Source organism: Theropithecus gelada, chromosome 9, assembly GCF_003255815.1.
Source record: "Theropithecus gelada isolate Dixy chromosome 9, Tgel_1.0, whole genome shotgun sequence".
Taxonomy (NCBI): Eukaryota; Metazoa; Chordata; class Mammalia; order Primates; family Cercopithecidae; genus Theropithecus; species Theropithecus gelada.
In genome coordinates this window covers 44,343,203-44,362,410 of record NC_037677.1, presented here as the reverse complement: position 1 = coordinate 44,362,410, position 19,208 = coordinate 44,343,203, and the positions used below count along the sequence as shown (strand labels likewise).

Here is a 19,208-nt window from a genome sequence, read left to right as displayed (position 1 = left end):
CCATTTTACAGATGAGGGAACTGGGGTTGGAGATGGTAACTAATGTACCAGGTCATGCAGCTGCTAAGTGGTGGAGTCAGAATTCAAATGGAGAAAGGTAGTCAAATCCAAAGCTAGTACTACTGATATTAGGCTACACTACCTCCTACTAAAATATAAAAGAAAAAATTTAAAAAGAAGATTATATGTAATATACATACCATTTCTTAAAATAAATCATTAAAGCATAACAATAAAGCCTAAATATTAAACACTTAAATATGAATGAAACTGTTAAGAAATGATCTAAAATATTAAAAGGTATATATTTTTAAGTGTTACTGTAATTCCTATTTAGTTTCATAAAAGCTGCAGTGAGATTAAGGGAAAATAAAAGCGGACTAAAAATTCCACCCTGTCCAACGGTAGAATGGGACACAGGAAATTGATAGAGTTTAATTCTTAACCATGTCAGAAAAATATGTTAAAATACATTTGTCAAAACTTTAAGCTGATTACTGAGTAACAGTTGCTACTTCCACATAAATACTAGAAAATAAATAGAATGTAGAACTCTCAAACCATTACAAGGGAAAATAATAGAAAATAGCAAAAATCAGGACAACAGAAAACAGAAAACAAGATATCAGGTTTCAGACTAAACCTGGTAACCCACCACATGACAGTGGGTTATTAACAGTGAGACATTCCACTGGGTAAGGCAAAAACTTAGCCTTCTGTTTAAAAGAGACCCAAATCAGACTGGTACTGAAAGTTGTAATATGGGAATTACCAAAGATATATCAAAGAAATGCAAACCAAAAAAGGGCAGGATTAGCAATATAAATATGAAACAAAAAGGAGTAAATAGAAAGAGGGATATTTTATATTTTAATGGAGATGCCACAACAAGAAAAAAAAGCCATGAACCTTTACCTACCAAAAAGCGCAGCAATAAACACAAAAGCAGAGCCCTTAGAGCTGTCAAACTGACACACCCACAGCCTACCCAGAGAGCGGACCACAGCCTGAGAGAGAGTCAGATCAAAGAAAATAAAACATTTAAAAAGAGGATGCAAAGGATTTGAGTATCACCATCAGAGCTCCTTTTAACTGTGATCAGCAGCACTTTAGACTATACAAAGAATATTCAATCTTTACAAACACTCTATTAAGAAAAGATGAAATCAAAATGAGCAGTCAACTTAGCCTGCTAAAAAAGGAAAATAAGAAAATTAGTAGGATAAAAATTAGTGGGTACTAAAAAAACTGGTAGAATTGATGAAGCAAATAATAACCCTTTGGAAAGACTAAACCAAACCAACCTCTGAAAAGTAAGTCAAAAGAACAGACTGAGATGTACAGCATCAGAAATGTTAAAGGAACACAATTACAGATGTAGAGAATACGAAAGTGTTGAACAATATACATGCCACAAAATCTGAACATTTTGACAGATATGATAGCTAAAAAGTTCATTGCCAAAATGGGCCCAAGAAAAATCAGACCAACAGAACGAACCAATACTGAACAATGTGAAAAAGATGTTACACTCTTCTTACCAAAAGTCTACCAGACCCAAAGGGGTTTTATGAGTAAAGTAGGAATAGATCCTATTACTGAAATTGTTCCAAAATACAGAAAAAGAATGGATTCCAAATCATTGTTACAAGGCTAGCAAACCCTGTTTTCGAAACTGACACAGTACACTTACATGTGTGCATACACGCCTCTAAACTAGAGATCCACCACTTTACAGATAAAACCTAGTAATATATTAACCTAATAAGGCTTATCACAGGAATACAAGAATAGCTATCAGGAAGCCTAACATAATTCATGTAATCACAATCATCTCATATAAATTTTATAAAATTCAACATCTTCAAAAAATGGTAATTTTGTATCTTCTTAAAGAACTAGGATTAAAATGTGTTTTAATTCAACAGAGTATAAAAGGGTACAACAAGAAAGGCTAAGAAAATCTTAAGGAACAAAATAAAGAAGGGACATTGTCTTCTCATATGTTGTAATTCATGTAACATTCAAAGAGTTAATACAATTGCTGCAGAGAATAACCACAATGCCTGGACCTATTAATAATTTGACAGGTGTGTGCCATATTTTTATTACTATTATGACTACTCCTCTTCCATCTTCCCATTCACAGAATTCAACACCTGCACAATACCATATTGAAGGCCACACCTGAAAGAACCATTTCCTAACTTCTGACCTCACAAGAATACAGCAATAAACACCTTGGAGTGCACAACGGCCTTAAAAACACACATACGGGTTCTTCAGGACTCCCTCGCACCAGCCCCACTCAGCTGCTGGTGCCAGTGAAGAAGGCAGTCTGCCCAGAGAAAAACCGTCCACCTCCAGCACCTCACCTGGTCAGACCTACGACCTTTAGAAGCCAAAGCCAAAATGAATTCTGGACATCACCTAGTGTAGCTGGAGCTTTCCCATAGTTATCAAAGGAGACACCAAGCTTCTCAAATGTATACCACTGGAATGATGTTTAGTTTCTTATGCTTGTTTAAGGATTGAAGTTTATTTGGAAAATTCTAAATACTTTTATAGGTATAGAAATGTTAGCTATAGAAATACAAAACTTCGACTGTGTTCAGGAAGATGTATTAATGATTAACAAGAATTTAAAAGATGCTTATGTAAAAAGAACAAGAAATTGTTCAAAATGTCCCAACCGAAAATATAATCTCCACTTAGCCACTGGGTAAAACCCCATCTAAGATCATTTATTATCACCTGATTCAATCACAGAATTCTATAGCTGCCTAGACTGGAGTTTCAATAACGGTGAATTGTTGAATATTATGGACGTCTCTATCCAAACACTTAAGACAAATCATCTCGGGCGGTTTCAAATTAAAAGCTTGTAAAATATGTAACCTCTCCTAGTTTTTGCAATTAATAGGGTACATCTGCAATTAGCCTGACTTACTGAATGCAGTGCTGTTGTCATTAAAAGATGTCTGTGAAAGTGCTGCTGTTATTATGCAGGCTCAAGAGACCAATCCCTCCTAGAGGGCAAACAGTGGACTGGTGGAAAACAACAGCCATAAATCACACTGTCAGGCGGCGGGGAGAGGAGTGAAGCACAGGCACATGAAGGCCATTCACGGGAAACACAGTACAGCCGCTTCCTAGGCAGGATTTACTGCACCTGTAATTAATTAAAATTTCCTTCAAGCTAAATCTTTAATAAACAAGGATTTGTGCTGACAATAAGGAAAAAAAAAAGGGGCTCCAGCAATACAATTTTACAACATACCTCGCAGAACAAGCCCAGCATCTATCATGTCTTCTATCAGGTGTATACACTGACTCTAAAGTTAATAGGAATGATACCACTTTGCATTCTACTATAATTCGTGCACTTAGAATGTGTCTGAAATATTTCAGATGCTTGAGGAATAATGTGGCTTTTTTTTTTTTTTTTAAGTTTTTTACTCCCGTCTAGCTTTTTAAAAAGCCATGTCTTTTTGCTCTAGTTTCAGAAAACAGGCCCTTTTAAAGAACGTCATGTTGACGGGAGTTTCATCAGATGGCCAAGTTTTTGTGTTATTTGCTTTTCTTTTTTTTTTTTTTTGAGACGGAGTCGCCCAGGCTGGAGTGTAGTGGCGTGATCTCGGCTCACTGCAAGCTCCGCCTCCCAGGTTCACGCCATTTTCCTGCCTCAGCCTCCCAAGTAGCTGGGACTACAGGTGCCTGCCACCATGCCCGGCTATTTTTTTCTATTTTTAGTAGAGACGGGGTTTCACCATGTGGCCAGGATGGTCTCGATCTTCTGACCTCGTGATCCGCCCGCCTCGGCCTCCCAAAGTGCTGGAATTACAGGCATGAGCCACCGCGCTGGGCCATTATTTGCTTGTTTAACCACACCTTGCACTTCACTGTTTCCATTTGGGGCCAAATGTATCTGAACACGAGAATAAAAGGTCTAAGTGATGTTGAATGACCACGAACATTTTTGATAAAGTACATGTGTACCTTCTCTCTAGACTACATATTGAGTCAATCAGCAATGCCTCATTCAGCATCTTTTCTTTTCCCAACCTCTGAGGTGAAGAGGCCTAAATATTCTTTGTTTCTAACAACAGCAAGAATTACCTGAGTAAATGTTACTATTAGGGACCACAATAAGCTCTTCATACATACATATTAACCCAAAAAGTCCTCACAAGTTTACCAAAACTAACCGTTTTACAGGTGATCAAATCAGGCTCAGAAAGGCAAGTGACTCGCCCAAGCTTGCAAAGTTATAAAACAGGAGATCCAAGATTCAAACCCTGGTCTTATAAGCACAAAACCAATGCACTTAAAACTGCATGCTCTTGTTGCTTCTCCCACTCTTATGCATCTACATGTCATGAATTGATTAAAATGAAACAAAACTCTTTAAATTACCTAAGATGTTACAGAACTACTAGAGCTTACATAGCAAAAAAAGGTAGGAGAGAGACAACTGTTTCAGAACATAAGCAATTTCTCATTATATATCTTGCAATAAATTGAAAAAAGGATCCTTAATCATTAAATAAACTTTACAAGACAGTGCTAAAGATGTCACCACCTACTGTGAATTATGGGATAGGTATCACAAGACTGCCTTCTTTATATCTCTTCATTTATTATATTTTCTTTCCCCAAGAAAACAGTTGGCTTTTTAAGGTTAGTTAAAAACATCCTTTTTTTTTTTTTTTTTGAGCCCTAGCAACATCAAACACCTGAAATGCAGTGTTTCTGGTTGTTTTAACAAATAAATATTAATCAACTCACATGAAAGTTGCTCTATACTAGAAAAAAAGATCACAAAATATAATGAGAAAAAGGAAATCTTGAACTTTTATTAAATGAGATTTCAAGTGACCATTAAAAGAGATTCAGAAGCCTAAAAATTTCTTTATCAGATTTCATCATTTGGTTGAAACTATCAGCTGTATATTTTTTTGCATGGCTGCTGGGTGTGCATTTGACAATTCTAAATTATGCTGCCAATCAAAGACTATTAACAAAGATAACATAGCATCAAAGGGTGAGAGAGGTGGGAAGCTAAAGGGCAATCTGGGGAAGAAGAATGGTAGATGTGCTCAATTGAGAAATTGACCATTTGATATTTTTCCAAATAAAAAATTGTTAATTTTTTTTTTTTTTTTTTTTTTTTTTTGAGACAGAGTCTCGCTCTGTCACCCAGGCTGGAGTGCAATGGCACAGTCTAGGCTCACTGCAATCTCCGCCTCCTGGGTCCAAGAGATTCTCCTGCCTCAGCCTCCCGAGTAGCTGGGACTACAGGCGCATGCCACCACACCCAGCTAATTTTTGTATTTTTAGTAGAGATGGGGTTTCACCACGTTGACCAGGCTGGTCTCAAACCCCTGAGCTCGTGATCCACCCACCTCAGCCTCCCAGAGTGCTGGGATTACAGGTGTGAGCCACCATGCATGGCCACTTTTCAAAATTTATGTCGTACCAGCTACAACAAAGCATTTGGAAAATAAAGATAATCTACTTGAATGATAAAACAATTCTGGCATTATTATTCTTTTAAATATTTCTAAACAGAAATTCTCTTCCCTTCCCTGTTCTGTCCAGCATTGAATGTCCCAATGTCAGAGTACCATTATTAAATTTAGACAGGACAGCTGGTGGGCACAGAAAGTTCACCCACTGCAAAAAGCAATCACAGCTGATAAGGAAGTCAGGCATTAAGATGCTGAGTTAGAGGACGAATCACCATAAACAGAACTTTTGAAATATGAATAAGAAACACAGACTCTATTGTAATTTAACACACATGTAAGCCAGCAGGTATGCATGTGTGGTGACAAAGATCTGCACATACAGAGAAGATTGAAGGTGCAGAGGAAGCAAATACCCCTTCAGTAGTTGAATCCAGAAACCAAAATTATGATCTTAGAAATGTCAATATCAAGGCCTATGGAAAGAAACTATTAATACATTTTCAATGTGTCATCACCACAAATAATAAGCCAATATTAACATTAATAAAAAGTAATAAACATAGCGCTTCTAAGCAAGAATATAGTTTGATACATATAAAAGTACATCTTTTTGATCTTTTGCCTAACAGTTTACATCTTTAGTGATCTAAGATAATTTATAATGGAAAAGGAACAGTAGGAAGAGAGTTAAGAGTTTGAATAAAAACACAAGAAAACTGTAATCCTGTTTTTCCTCAAAAGTTAATTAAGAATCTTCAAGTTAAAGTCCTTGGTAAACTGTAAAACACTGAAAAAATTATTAACCACCATATGTATGCATGCGTCTATGAAGGTAAAACAACCTCAGAAGGTAAAACCACTGCAACCAAAAGTGAAATATCTCTTCTTAAAAGTTTGCCCTCCAAAGTTAAAGAGGCAAATTTCACCAAGTTCACTGTCAATTCTATTTCCATAATGAGTCCATGTATGTGGTTTACATGAAGGCAGTTCTTCAAACTACGGTGACAAAGGAACTGGAGGCAAGCTATGATCCAGGTAAAGGTGTCCAATACGCACACTTTACTACTCCAAAAGAAAATGAAAGGAAGAACATTTTTTTAAATTGCCTTTATAAGACAAACATCAGCTAATGAGTCCTGCTACAGGATTTTGCAGTACAAAACACTAAGAGATGTTAACAGATAACAGAAAAGAAAAAGGAACCACAAATGCTTTACAAGGATAGTGACAGGATAGTTTAAGGTTTGACAAACCATTTAAGGTTTGACTAGACAACAATCTAAACTGTTATTATCTTCATATTGCTAAAAATCACTTCTTTTTATAACTCACAGCATTTACCCTAATTTATTAATTATCTTATCCAGTTTATTTTCCACTTATCACTTAAAATTCTGGGCAAAGTCAGTTGGTTTTAACAATAACAGTGTAAGCAAAATTCCATCTCGCCTTACTTGTGCTACCAAACCATAGATTTTTTTGAGTCACTTCTATCAAAAGCTTGCTTTTCCATGAACACAAACACAACAGGAATCCTGGAGTTTCATGGTCCCCGTGCATCTGACTCCGTGAGGCAAACACCCCATAGCCCTTGCAGCCGGCACTGCTTTCCTGGGCCCTGAGAACTCACTCAAGAGCTCAGAAGACTCAGGAAAGAAAGAACTAGCTCCTAAGAGACTGCTGCTTCTCCTCAATAATGTAACCTGCAAATTCACAGTGAAACTGTGTGATTATTATTTATTCAGCAAATGCTTATGGGTCACCTGGGATACAAAAATGAATCAGACACAGTCCCTACTCAACAGAGCTCACAGTCTGGATGGTTGGAGAGATGAGAAGAAAAAAGGAAGAACACAACGTATCTATGCTACCCACAGGTGCACAGATAAAGCTCCTTTTCGATACTGTGATGTTACCAAACTATAAGTGAAGAAATACAACTGTCAATATATGACGATCAAGGATTCGGGGAACAAAACACAACTAAAAAGCAACAACACTTGGGAAATTCTCAAAATGGAAGGTTTCTTCTTTCACTCATCAAAAACAGATTTTAAATGCATATTAACAAATGCATTTACCAATTAAGAGTTGTTATTCTACTTCGGTATCCACTTTCCTAAAACTGTTTAAAGCCGCTAATGCCCAAAGTCTCTCCTTACTGGACACAGCCACCTGCGCAACCAGGCTTGTGCCCTGTCTGAGACGATTCATATTTCACTGGACAACAGACATGTCACAACACCACCACAGACTGTTGGAACAATAAGACCTATATTCATAACTGTTCTGAAAACACAGAGCTCTAAAGTAAGTCAATAATAAAATAAATGCACAGGAAAAAAACAGGAATATACATTTGAGAAACACATGGATCAGAGAAAAACCAAATATGTAAAATGGAGGGCATTAAAACAAAACAAAAAGGTATTGAAATATTATGTTACCTTTTTGTGGGTATAGGAACCGGTTTCATGTAGAATTGCCACTCTGAATGGAGGCCACCACGTGTGAAATTCCTTCACCCACTGATGCATCACTGTTGTTGGACAGACAATTACAGTTGGACCCAACCCCTCAAACCTGCATCCAAACGTCCAAGAAGAAAACAACCATGAAAGAGCATATACAGTCATCAACTGCTCAAAAGATCCCCCAAAACAACAAACAAAAAACTTAGTTCAAAAAAAAATGCTAACTATGGATATTTATTGGTATTTTCTTTAAGAAAAAGTTACTGAGGTTAAAACCCAGTAAGTAAAATCTCTATAATCCCATTGATTAATTAGTGGATGTAGGTGTTAAGAGAAAACACTAAATAATATATTAAGAGATATAACATCTATAGTAACATAAAAGAAAAACAAATATTATTTAACAAAAATACTCTTCTTTTCCCTTCTACTACAGATTAGTGAAGTTTTTATACATTAGTGAAGTGTTTCTTAACCTAACTGAACATAACAGGATCTTAAATTTGTCTGAAGCTTTATAGTCTAACAAGAGTTTTCAACCCACAGAATTTCAATCTCGCTGCCCTAGGAAGCAAGCAGGCCAGAAATGCTCCACTGATGCGGGCTCAGAAGGCTGGCATGGCACAGGTGACACGGCTACCAGGGGACAGAGGGCTGCCTAGCAGCCAGTCTTCACTTACTGCAGCCTGTCCTCACTACACCACCCTGCTGCTCCTCCACACCACAACAGCACCATGGAGGAGCACCGTAGTGGGTGTTCTCTCCTGGGAAGCCCACACCAACCGAGTATAAGCTAGCACTGCTGTGTGGGCAGGTGGCTGGGCAGCAAAATCAAGAGCCTTACAGGCACTCATGCATTGACCCAGCAATCCCAATACAAACATTTACACAATGGGATACACACTGGAGCATTCTTTTTACTGCAGAAAAAGTGGGCGCTACCTATGTCCATAGAGAAGAGGGAAGCTGAATGAACTATCCCATTTCTTTAAAAAGCATGGGCCAGGGGTTAGGGGCACTGCCTGGATCTGAATCCCAGCTCTGCACACATTGTATGATCTCGGGCACACTATTTAACCTCTGGAAACCTCAGTTTTTCATTTTCAAATGGGAATAATAACAGTATTGATCTTATAGGGTTATTAAGAAGATTAAATCAGTTAACATCTGTAAAGTGCTTAAAACAGGACCATACAGAAAATACTGTAAGATTCTGTTAAATAAGATGGAATATCATATAACTATTAAAATCATTTTGAAGAAGTTAATAAACTAGAAAAATGTTCATCATAATTTTTAAAAATTATTTATGGAATCATCCCAATTTCCTTAGACATAGGTATAGGTGGAGAAACTGGTTGTGGCCATTGTCTCAACATCCATTCCCCTCTCTCTTTCTCCTGAAGAATCAGATTTCTGCAGGTGCGCCTCCTTCTTCCTTCCCGCAGACACAGTTTATGGGACTCTGACCACTGCTTGGCTCGGGAGCAGGAATCTTGACTCATCTATAACCTGTCAGTGCATGGTACCCCCCTGAAACTCTCACTAGTCCTGAAGCTGGCCTGGCAAGACTGACCAACTTTGTAAAGAAGAATTACATTCTAGGTTGGGAGAGACTTTTCTCTCCTGGTCTTTCTAGCTACATCTACAGACCAATGGTTGCTGGGTTACAGTGGAAAGGAGATCTAATGATTACAAGGAGACCTGGCCTTAGGCAAAAATTAAAGTATTTGGGTCCCTGAAGACATCACTGAACTGCTGATCACGCTGTGTCCACAGCCTCCCCCTCTGTAGGTTTCTAGGTGTACCATATATTTGTGAATGTTTAACCCAATTTGAGGCCAGGTTTCACTTAGGTGCAGTCAAATATCCCGATACATCCTACACTGTATTCCCTGTCCGCATCTGCACTCCTCCTGCCCTTCTGGGACAATGGGACAAGTGTCCCTTTTCTTGTTTGAGACCAATCCCTTTAGCTAAGCTCTTGAGCTTATATCTCCACAAGCAACGCTCCCATTAATGTAGCCAATTTATCTTCAGTCTTGCTGGAGGTTGGGTGCCAGTCAGTGCATAAGATGAAAATTAAGCAGAAGTCAAAACTAACCATGGCAACCTCTTCAACAACACTCAGCTCATGTTACAAGAGGCAACTAAAAACTGGGACTGACTGAGGGCATCACAGGGCCACACGCCTGCCTTTCACACACCTGGAACAGAGTCACTGCACTCTGCACACAGTCATCCCTCCCCTCCACTCCCTTTCCTGCCCCACAAAGATGTTGACTGTGTGAAGCCAAATGCACATACATTACTCCACTGTACACACTATCCCCATTCTATCTCACTAATTCCCACAATTTCAATACTAGATGCTGGTAATGCCAAATCTAGGTCTCCAGCCTAGATTTGGAGTTCACTCTTCTGAACTCCAAACCACCACACACTAGATATCTCACTGCCGATATCCCCATAGCACCACACACCATCCTCCCTTACCTGGCTGTCTCCCATCCCCATGCTTCCAAACCAATGGACAGAACTGTCTCCCACTGTCCAGGTGCCCAAATCAGAAACCTAGGCCTCATCCTTGAGCAGACCTGCTTGCTCTCCACCATGAGCAACCTACACTGAGTTCACATCATTTTTACCTCCTGAATCCTTTCAGTCACAGTATCTCTCCACCTACACTGTTACTATGCCAGTTCCAGCCACTCTCCTCTCTCATCTGGCTTACTGCATCTTCAAGGATGATTATTTCAAACAGTAAAATTTGAATTCCTCATCCCCTCACTTCAAAGCCTCTAATGGCTGCCCACTGCTCTTGGGACAGAGATTAAACACCTGGATTTGGCCTACGAGGCGACAAAGACTGACCTCTGCTTGGCTCTCCTGCCTTACCTCTCACTGCCACTATCCTAACACTTGCTCCTGTGGCCAGGAGCCCACCAGCCTGAACCGTCTTCCCTTCTTTCAATCGACCTTCACCTAGTCCTGGTTACCCTCTTACCCCTCCAGCTACCTTCTACTCAACTTTCAGATCTCTAGCTTCCTCAACAAAGCCTTCCCTGTCCCTTTCTCCGTAAACAAGTTAAGGACTCTTCCTTAGTGCACTCCACATTAACCCTGTCGTAACACAAATCACCTTTACTGTAACTGTATGAGATCCTCCCTAAACTCTGTGAGAGGAGAGATAATCTCTTCTTCAAATGATCTCAATGCCTACCTAATGGCAAGCAATTAAAGAATACTGGCTTTATTAAATTAAAACATTTTTTAAGATTGGAAGAAAATATATCAACATGCTAAAAGAGATTATTTCAGAGTTGGGGAATCATAAGTGATTTTTGTTTCCTTACTAGAGCTCAGAAATAAATGATTTCTGAACTTAAAACAATTTTTGGCCGAGTGCAGGGGCTCATGCCTGTAATCCCATCACTTTGGGAGGCCAAGGCGGGTGGATCACCTGAAGTCAGGAGTTCGAGACCAGCCTGGCCAACATGGTGAAATCCCGTCTTTACCTAAACTACAAAAATTAGCCGGGTGTGGTGGCGAGTGTCTGTAATCCCAGCTGCTGGGGCGCTGAAGCATGAGAATCGTTTGAACCCGGGAGGCGGAGGTTGCAGTGAGCTGAGACTGCGCCACTGCACTCCAGCCTGGGCGACAAGAGCAAGACTCTGTCTCAAAACAAACAAACAAACAAAATACAACTTTTACAAATAACTAAAGAGTAAATCATACAGTGCTTGAAATATTAAAAATCATCTACTATACAACTGAAAAATAATCTGTAGTTCTATAGACAAATAATGAAACTTTGGTCAAGCCCTAACTTAAATGAGGCCTACCCTTATACTCCAACGTGACAAAATACCTGTCTACTTTGAAACTCTCCCTGCCTCCAGCTACAGTCACCACTGTCCCTGCCCTTCAACTGGGTGGAAAGGGTCAGACTACAAGAAGCCAGAGGCTACAGGAGACTCCAACACTCTTCCTACAGAGTTTCTAAGCTATGCTCCTCACCAAGACAGGGCCTCTCTAGGCACCCCTCGAGCTCCCTGAGGAGAGTGGGACTCTGCCCTGGCCCCTTCCGTGGCAGCAAGCCTTTCTAAAAGGATTAAATGCACCAGCTTCTTTCTGTCCTCCAAGGGGAATAAAAGAGTTATCATCAATATGCACTTAGCAGGGATTAGGAAACAACCAATCAAAAGCTGTCTAAAATATTTTTACAACAAACTCACATTCTAATAAGCATAAATACATGTATATGTTTTTTCAGGTTATACAGTATTTTTTTCTCTTTTATAATATGCCTTCTGCAAACTGCTACATTGATGACTCACATTTTGTTATTTAAGGCTAGTATATTCTTCTGGCTGAACATCTATCTGGCATTATCATGATGCCCTTTAATTTCCACCATTTTCCCTCTAGTAGAAAAATTTGGAGATTTTCATGCTGAGTTGAGATCTAGAAGCAGACCTAGATTGTTGCTGGACCACAGCAGGACAATCAACTCCATTAACAATCACGTCGTCAACTGAACCACCCTTTCCTAACCCCTAATTCCAGTGAGATGAACTTGAGTAATGGCTAAGTGTACTACAGTGATTAGCATCAATTACCAAACAGACTACAATTCCTTTAATCTTTGATTACCATTGATTACCTAATAAATTTAGGGCAAGCCAATAGCTCCATGGTCAAATATATCAACCTGCAAGATGGAAATCTGCTAGTCATACCCAGAACTTACCAGGAACAACAAAGTAAAATATTTATCCTTGAAAGTTTATTAAATTTAGTAACATTATAAATTAACAAAATGATATCCAAGACTTTAAAAAATTAACTGAAGTTTGAAAAGTCAAATTATTTCCTTTTCATTGTAAGATTGAGGGGCCTATCATTATAATATGAATGGCAAAGTGAAAAGAAGGTGGCGTATCTATTATGAACGGGGAACACAGGAACCAGTATAGATGTTTATTAACCATATGTAATATGCTTCTCTGTCTTCTAGAAACACACATACAAAACACATTTTTAAAAAACAACAAATCAAACTTCTTTTACCATAAAGTTTCTTGGTATCACAGAGACACTATTTCCACTTCAATGTTCATGGTCTTTAACATTACAACACTAAAATCATCTCAAATTAGGGCCCCTCTACAGTTTGTAAGAGTTCACAGGAAATATACATAGCCAATGAGGCCATAACAGCTCACACAGAACTTCATTTGACCTTAAGAGCTATTTTTCTGTAAGACATAAATATAGAGAAGTCCCAAATTCATCTGGTTCCAGAGGAGGATGTGTTATAAAGTTGTTAGGAAGATGTGGTCCAGTCTGCCCTGGTACATATGAACGGAGGGGACCACACTCCTCTGTAAATTTCCACTCATGAGGAGCCCAGGTGTTTGTGATGCAGCACCACATTCTCGCAAGCCACTTCCACCAATACCATCTTAATAAAGACAATCTGGGATGTAGTCCAATATGCCACATTATTTCATTATAGAGAAGAGGATATAAGCATTGATAGCTAATTGATTACAGCTGTTGTTCATCATTAGCCTTGACTTCATTCTTAGTAGGATTGTCACCACCCAAGAGAGCATGTTTTAATTTTTAGATCAAAACTACACTGCAGGGATGACTTTAGGTTTCCCAGGACCCGAGCATTAGACTCCACGTAAGTTTGATGATAATAGGAAGGGAAGCAAAGAAAAGAAACGGGAAATACGAAAATCCCAGAAACCATTTTAAGGAAAGAAAGAGTCCTAGAAACCATTTGGAGGAGTTTGGGGTAGTCTAGTTACCAAAAACACCCAATAGAGTTGCAGAAAACAAGCCAACCAAAGAGCTTATTTGAAACAGAAAAAGCATATTATTTGAAACAGAAAAAGCATATTTAAAAAACAAAGTCATAGATAAGACAACACTAAATGCCCACTTTCAACTTCAACTTTTCCTTAGATCTGGAATGTTTTCACATGCTTCCAAGCAAAATGTAATAGAATTCTCATATTTGAAAAAAAATCCCCTGCTTCAACATAACTTCCTTGTAACAACAACAACAAAACGTCTAGCATTTAAAAATCTCCGAGTGTTTTCTTCCCCTTCCTACATCTATATAAATGCAACTGGGGTTCTGAAATATTCTAAAACTCCAAACACTCCTCACAGAAGTATTGATCTGCTAACTTAACAAAAAGAGTAAGAAACAAAAAGAAAACACTAAACTCTAGAGACTAAAGAAACAAGATCTTGACTCAGTTTATGGTTCATATTTGGCTCTCTACTAAGCATTTTGCTGCTGATGAGCTGGAGTGTAGGAAGAACTTTGGGCACTTGCTGACTTCAGGCACACTGACACTACTGTAAAGACTATCTCCAAATCATATGTAGTGAGTGTCTGAGGTTTCCAGGGCACACCCCTCTAGCAAATACCTTGCTCTTACTCTTTACATAAGCCCTGAAACACAAGGAGCTTGGACTTATCTGGGTTCAATATGATGGAATATCCTACATAATTTACCTACCAATATTTTTACCAATACCAATTTCTATAAAGTCAATTTACAGTTTAAATATGGAAGTGCTCATAGTACTTTCTTTCAAAATAAAGTATTTCAGTCCTACCACACCAAATAAATTAAATGCTTATTCTTCTGGAATACAAAAGCCTTAATAGTTTATTTAAATTTCTAAAGAGAAGAAAGATTAACATCTAAACATAGTTTTCTACCATTTTAGGTAGTCACTTAGGTTTTGGCCTTAGAATTTATTACATAAAGTTCATAGATTGGGAAAGGCAGAAAGCACAAGGATCAGACAAGTAACTTCATTCAAAAACAAAAGAGAGAGCAAGCTATCTAGAAATGCTATCACGCACACTCATTATAAAGGAAATTAGGGAGAATGGCTTCTTCAAAGCTCCAGCTCTCCCCATGAATAGACTTTGTACTTACTGTAATGCTCACCTGGTCTCCTGCCAGAACAACTATTTTAATGCAAAATTTAATAAATGGAACTAAAGGTATTATGTCTAATTTAAAATTCCATATTGTGTAAACTATTGATATTAACATAATTGAGTTTGTAAACAATCCATTTGTAGAAGCTAACCTTAGACATCGTATTGACCCAAAATATCTAGTGGGGCTCATCTGCAAAATGAAGCATCAATGCCTGGAATTCATTAAAAGTGTTACATGTTTAATTTCTCCTGCCCTACAGCTCCATTGTCTCGTAAAATTTTTCCTTTGATGTCCCCCACTAAAAGAATTAAAGGAATATTGTAATTGAAATATCATCAATAATTCACAAGACCCTCCTCCACAGCAATACATCTGATGAAATATTAATTGAGCTCCACAGACTGACAGTCTGCAGAGGAGCACTTGCCTGTAATTTGAACCACGAGTCCTGATCTTGCTGTAGCTCAGACCTGCCAAGAAGGCAATTATCTGGATGGTCTTGCCCAATCCCATTTCGTCTCCCAGAATTCCTCCTGCCTGCTGGCAGTGCAATTCCCACAGCCACCTAACACCTGTCTGTTGGTACCTACAACAACAAACACCAACAAGAAAAGAGAAAATGGCAAATGGTGGATAATACAGATCATAACAGAAAGTACTCATGAATTAATCATTTGGCTAGGTTCTAGTACCAGTCAGAGAAACATGCGGGATGTGTGTTTTACATGAGTATTATATTTATAAGGTCATACATTTTTGATCATCTAGGCATAAAATCACAAATTTTTCTTTACAAAATGTTAACACATTTCTAATTAAACTGATAGATGGGGTAATTAGAGACTATTTCCTTTCTTTTCAACATTAGAAATAGCTTGCTAAACAAGCATAAACTTACTATTTTTTACTCACTTTCTGGGGGAAAAAAATCCCAAACATTTTTCATAAAGTTCCATTAATTTTTCTACAAAACAGAGGCACTAATGTTTATTTTTTCAATCTGAATAGCATCAAAAAAGCAGGACAGAGAACATCACAACCTACAGCTTATACTGTTGAAAAGTCATTTGGTAATCATATTATCTTTTAATAGAAAAAACTAAATTTTAAGGTCATAAACAAGTCTGAATAAATAGGGCTGCTCTCAAAATTAGGACATAACAGATGATTCTGTCATATTACTAGCAGATGCAAAAAAGAACAGTTTAAAGACTCAACAATACAAAAGGTCTTTTTAATATTTCAAAGCAGAAATTGATTCAGGGAGCTTACCATAGGTATAAAAAGATCATAGCTATTAAGATTTTAAATAAGGAATATGGGCCAAAGAGAAATAATTTAAACCACCCTCCGCCCCGCAAAAAGTAGAAGTTAATATTTTTCTTTCTCCATCAATGATATGTTTAATCTAAAACCTAAAAATAAAGTTAAAAAAGGAAAAATACAAAAAAATTTTCTGAGAGTGGAAGAAATACTTAACAACAGGGAATGGTATGAAGATTATATCCCAAGTTACAAAATCTAAAGCAAATACCACTTGGATTAAAAGATGATGGGTTAGATGAGGTGGCTCATGCCTGTAAATCCCAACACTTTGGGAAGCCGAGGCAGGAGGATCACTTAAGCCCAGGAGTTCAAGACTAGCCTGGGCAACATAGTGAGATCTCATCTCTACCAGAAAAAAAAAAAAAATTAGCCTGGAGTGGTGGCACATGCCTGTGGTCCCAGCTACTTAGGAGGCTAAGGTGAGAGGACCGCTTGAGCCATGGAGGATGAGACTGCAGTGAACCATGATTGCACCACTGGATTCCAAACTGGGCAACAGAGTGAGATCCCATCTCTAATAAATAAATAAATAAATGATGCAAGATAAAGGATTTTTTTTTTTCAAAGAAAATATCAAGGCTAATGGGCTACCCATCTTAAAATAAGATGGTTTTGTTGTTTTGCTGCCCAAATATTTACTATCTGGTACCTGGTATGTCTACCTAAAATCTCATTTTGGACTTCAGCTCATTTAACTGATTTTATTTAATCTCCTCTCAGTAAATATATCATAATTAACTTTCTCCCAGTATTTTGCAAAGCAATTCTAGAAGTTTGACTCTAGCTGTTCCATTATTACCTATTACATAATGAAAACTCTGAATGAGAATTTTGCTGCTTATTAAGTCTGCTAATTATAATACACACACTGGATATGCACCTTGGAGAAAAGGACTAAAAATCAAAACACGATGAAGTCTAGTACAGATATAAGATGGTTCAATTTGGGAAGAAGGACAAATTCCAAAAATATGTGGTATATAATCAGAGAATAATGGCTACCACTTAAGGAGCAGGCTGCTGAGGAGGCACAGGCCAGGTGGTTTGGACACAGCCTCACAATCAACCTGCACAAAGGAGATTATCAGCACACTTTATCACTAGGAAACAAAAGCTCAGAATGGTTAAGTAACTTGCCAAAGGTCACATTGCTAGAAAAAAATGAGCAAGCCAGAGCTGAAATCCAGAACTGTATGTTTCCAAAGTGATTCTAGAAATGATCTAGACCAATAGTTGTCAGCCAGGGGTAATTTTTCTCCCTATGGGACATTTGGCAATGTCTAAAGACATTTTTGTTACAACTGGAGAAGTGCAATAGTAGAGGCCAAAGAAGCTGTTCAATATCTGATACTGCACAGGACAGTCCCCACAGCAACAAATTATTTAGCCCTAGACGTCAATTGTGTCAAGGTCGAGAAACCCTGATTTAGAACAAAAGTTGGTTCATGAACTGGCTACACTAGAATAATCTCAACTTTTGAAAAAGACATACTGCAAAAAGCTCTCCAAAAAAACTGATGTGCAATTAGTTTCCAGAATCACTAAATTCTAGTCAATTGACCTCTTTTTGCTGAGATACAGAACAACCATGGGACCAGCTCCTCCAGTCAGGGAACAAAATCTCCCAGTGATTATTCTAGTGTATTATTCCTACACCACACTGCCTCCATCCTACATGGGTCCAACAACTCTTTTTGCTTGGGGCTCATCAACTTAATTAAAGTGGGGAGAGTATGGAGAGGAGCAATTGAGAAATTATTAAAGGAATGGTAAATAGCATAGGATCCCTGAGAGGGGATCTCTCAGCAGGAACCTGAGAGGGGGTTAAGACAACTAGATTCTGTGTGGCCCAGGAGAGGCAGCATACAATGTGCTGGATGTTTCCTCATCTACAAATCTAATCTTTGAGGGTTTCCAAACAGCATGTGAATGTGTTTACAAGAAGATGAACAGCACTAAGAAAATGACATTAAAAAAAATATCTTACTAGGCAGCATGTAAGTCATATCTCGAGTAGGATCCCTAACAACTAGGGATAGTTACAAAGACAGCAAAGAGTGGCTCTTTCTTTCCACACAACACATGAAGGCCCTCAGATGGTATTTAAAGGAAATTCACTTGCAGATTGAAAGCACTAGCCACACAGCTGGTAGATGGTATACATAGCTGGTATTGCTAGATGAGGAGTAAGCAGCCTGACTCAGGTTTCAGCGGTGCCACTAACTAACTTTGGTTTTACTGCTTTACCTTCCTAATAATAAACAGTGTAAACCAATTACATAGTTTAAATAAAAACATACTATAGAATCTAGTTTTCAAAATTTTTGAAAAGCATATAAAAATTACTTTTTAGGGACAGTTAAAGATTTTTGTAACTATACAACATAAAAAATGTACTCTGCTATCCCTTGAGACTGAGGCATCACTATGTGACCACAGACAATTTGTGTGCATTGGCATTGCCACACTAACCCAAGATTGCATTTACTAGTGTGGCTGAAGGTAAGCTCAAAAGATTGAAGTTTGTCATTTGACTGCTAAATTAGATAGACAAATGTACTTGCTGGGCAAACTTTCAAAACAGAAATTTAAGTGTTAAACATTATCTTGCAGAAAATAGTACTTAAACGGCTAATTGTACCTTCTGACTCCCTTGTGTGCAACTCTATACCCTGTTAATTCAATTCCATAGAATGCAGTAAATACAGTAAAAAATACATCTACAGTTTAAAATTAAATTGGTCCCGCTAAAATGTAATCATAAAAGAAAAATGGAGACTATCAATCCTGTTAATTTTTTTCATACAGCAAAAGAAAATGAACAGAAGTTTTATGACATTTATAAAATATTTAAAATCCTGTTTTTGCAGAGATTAAAAAACACATTACTTTCCAGGAATGTGCAATTAAGACTAATTTTTAAAAAACAAGTATTATTTATATTAACTACTATA

At 37.9% G+C, this 19,208-nt stretch overlaps 1 protein-coding gene across 1 annotated transcript in view; it reads right to left on the bottom strand.

Moving 5' to 3' along the window:
- ERCC6 (ERCC excision repair 6, chromatin remodeling factor) overlaps nucleotides 1-19,208 on the bottom strand; it is an 80,642-nt gene that overhangs the window by 26,753 nt on the left and 34,681 nt on the right. The window contains exons 7-8 of the mRNA XM_025397858.1: nucleotides 15,356-15,514; nucleotides 7,919-8,054 (exon numbers count right to left, since the gene is read on the bottom strand). Of these exons, the coding sequence (XP_025253643.1) occupies nucleotides 7,919-8,054; nucleotides 15,356-15,514 (295 nt within the window). The remainder of the gene's footprint in view (nucleotides 1-7,918; nucleotides 8,055-15,355; nucleotides 15,515-19,208) is intronic.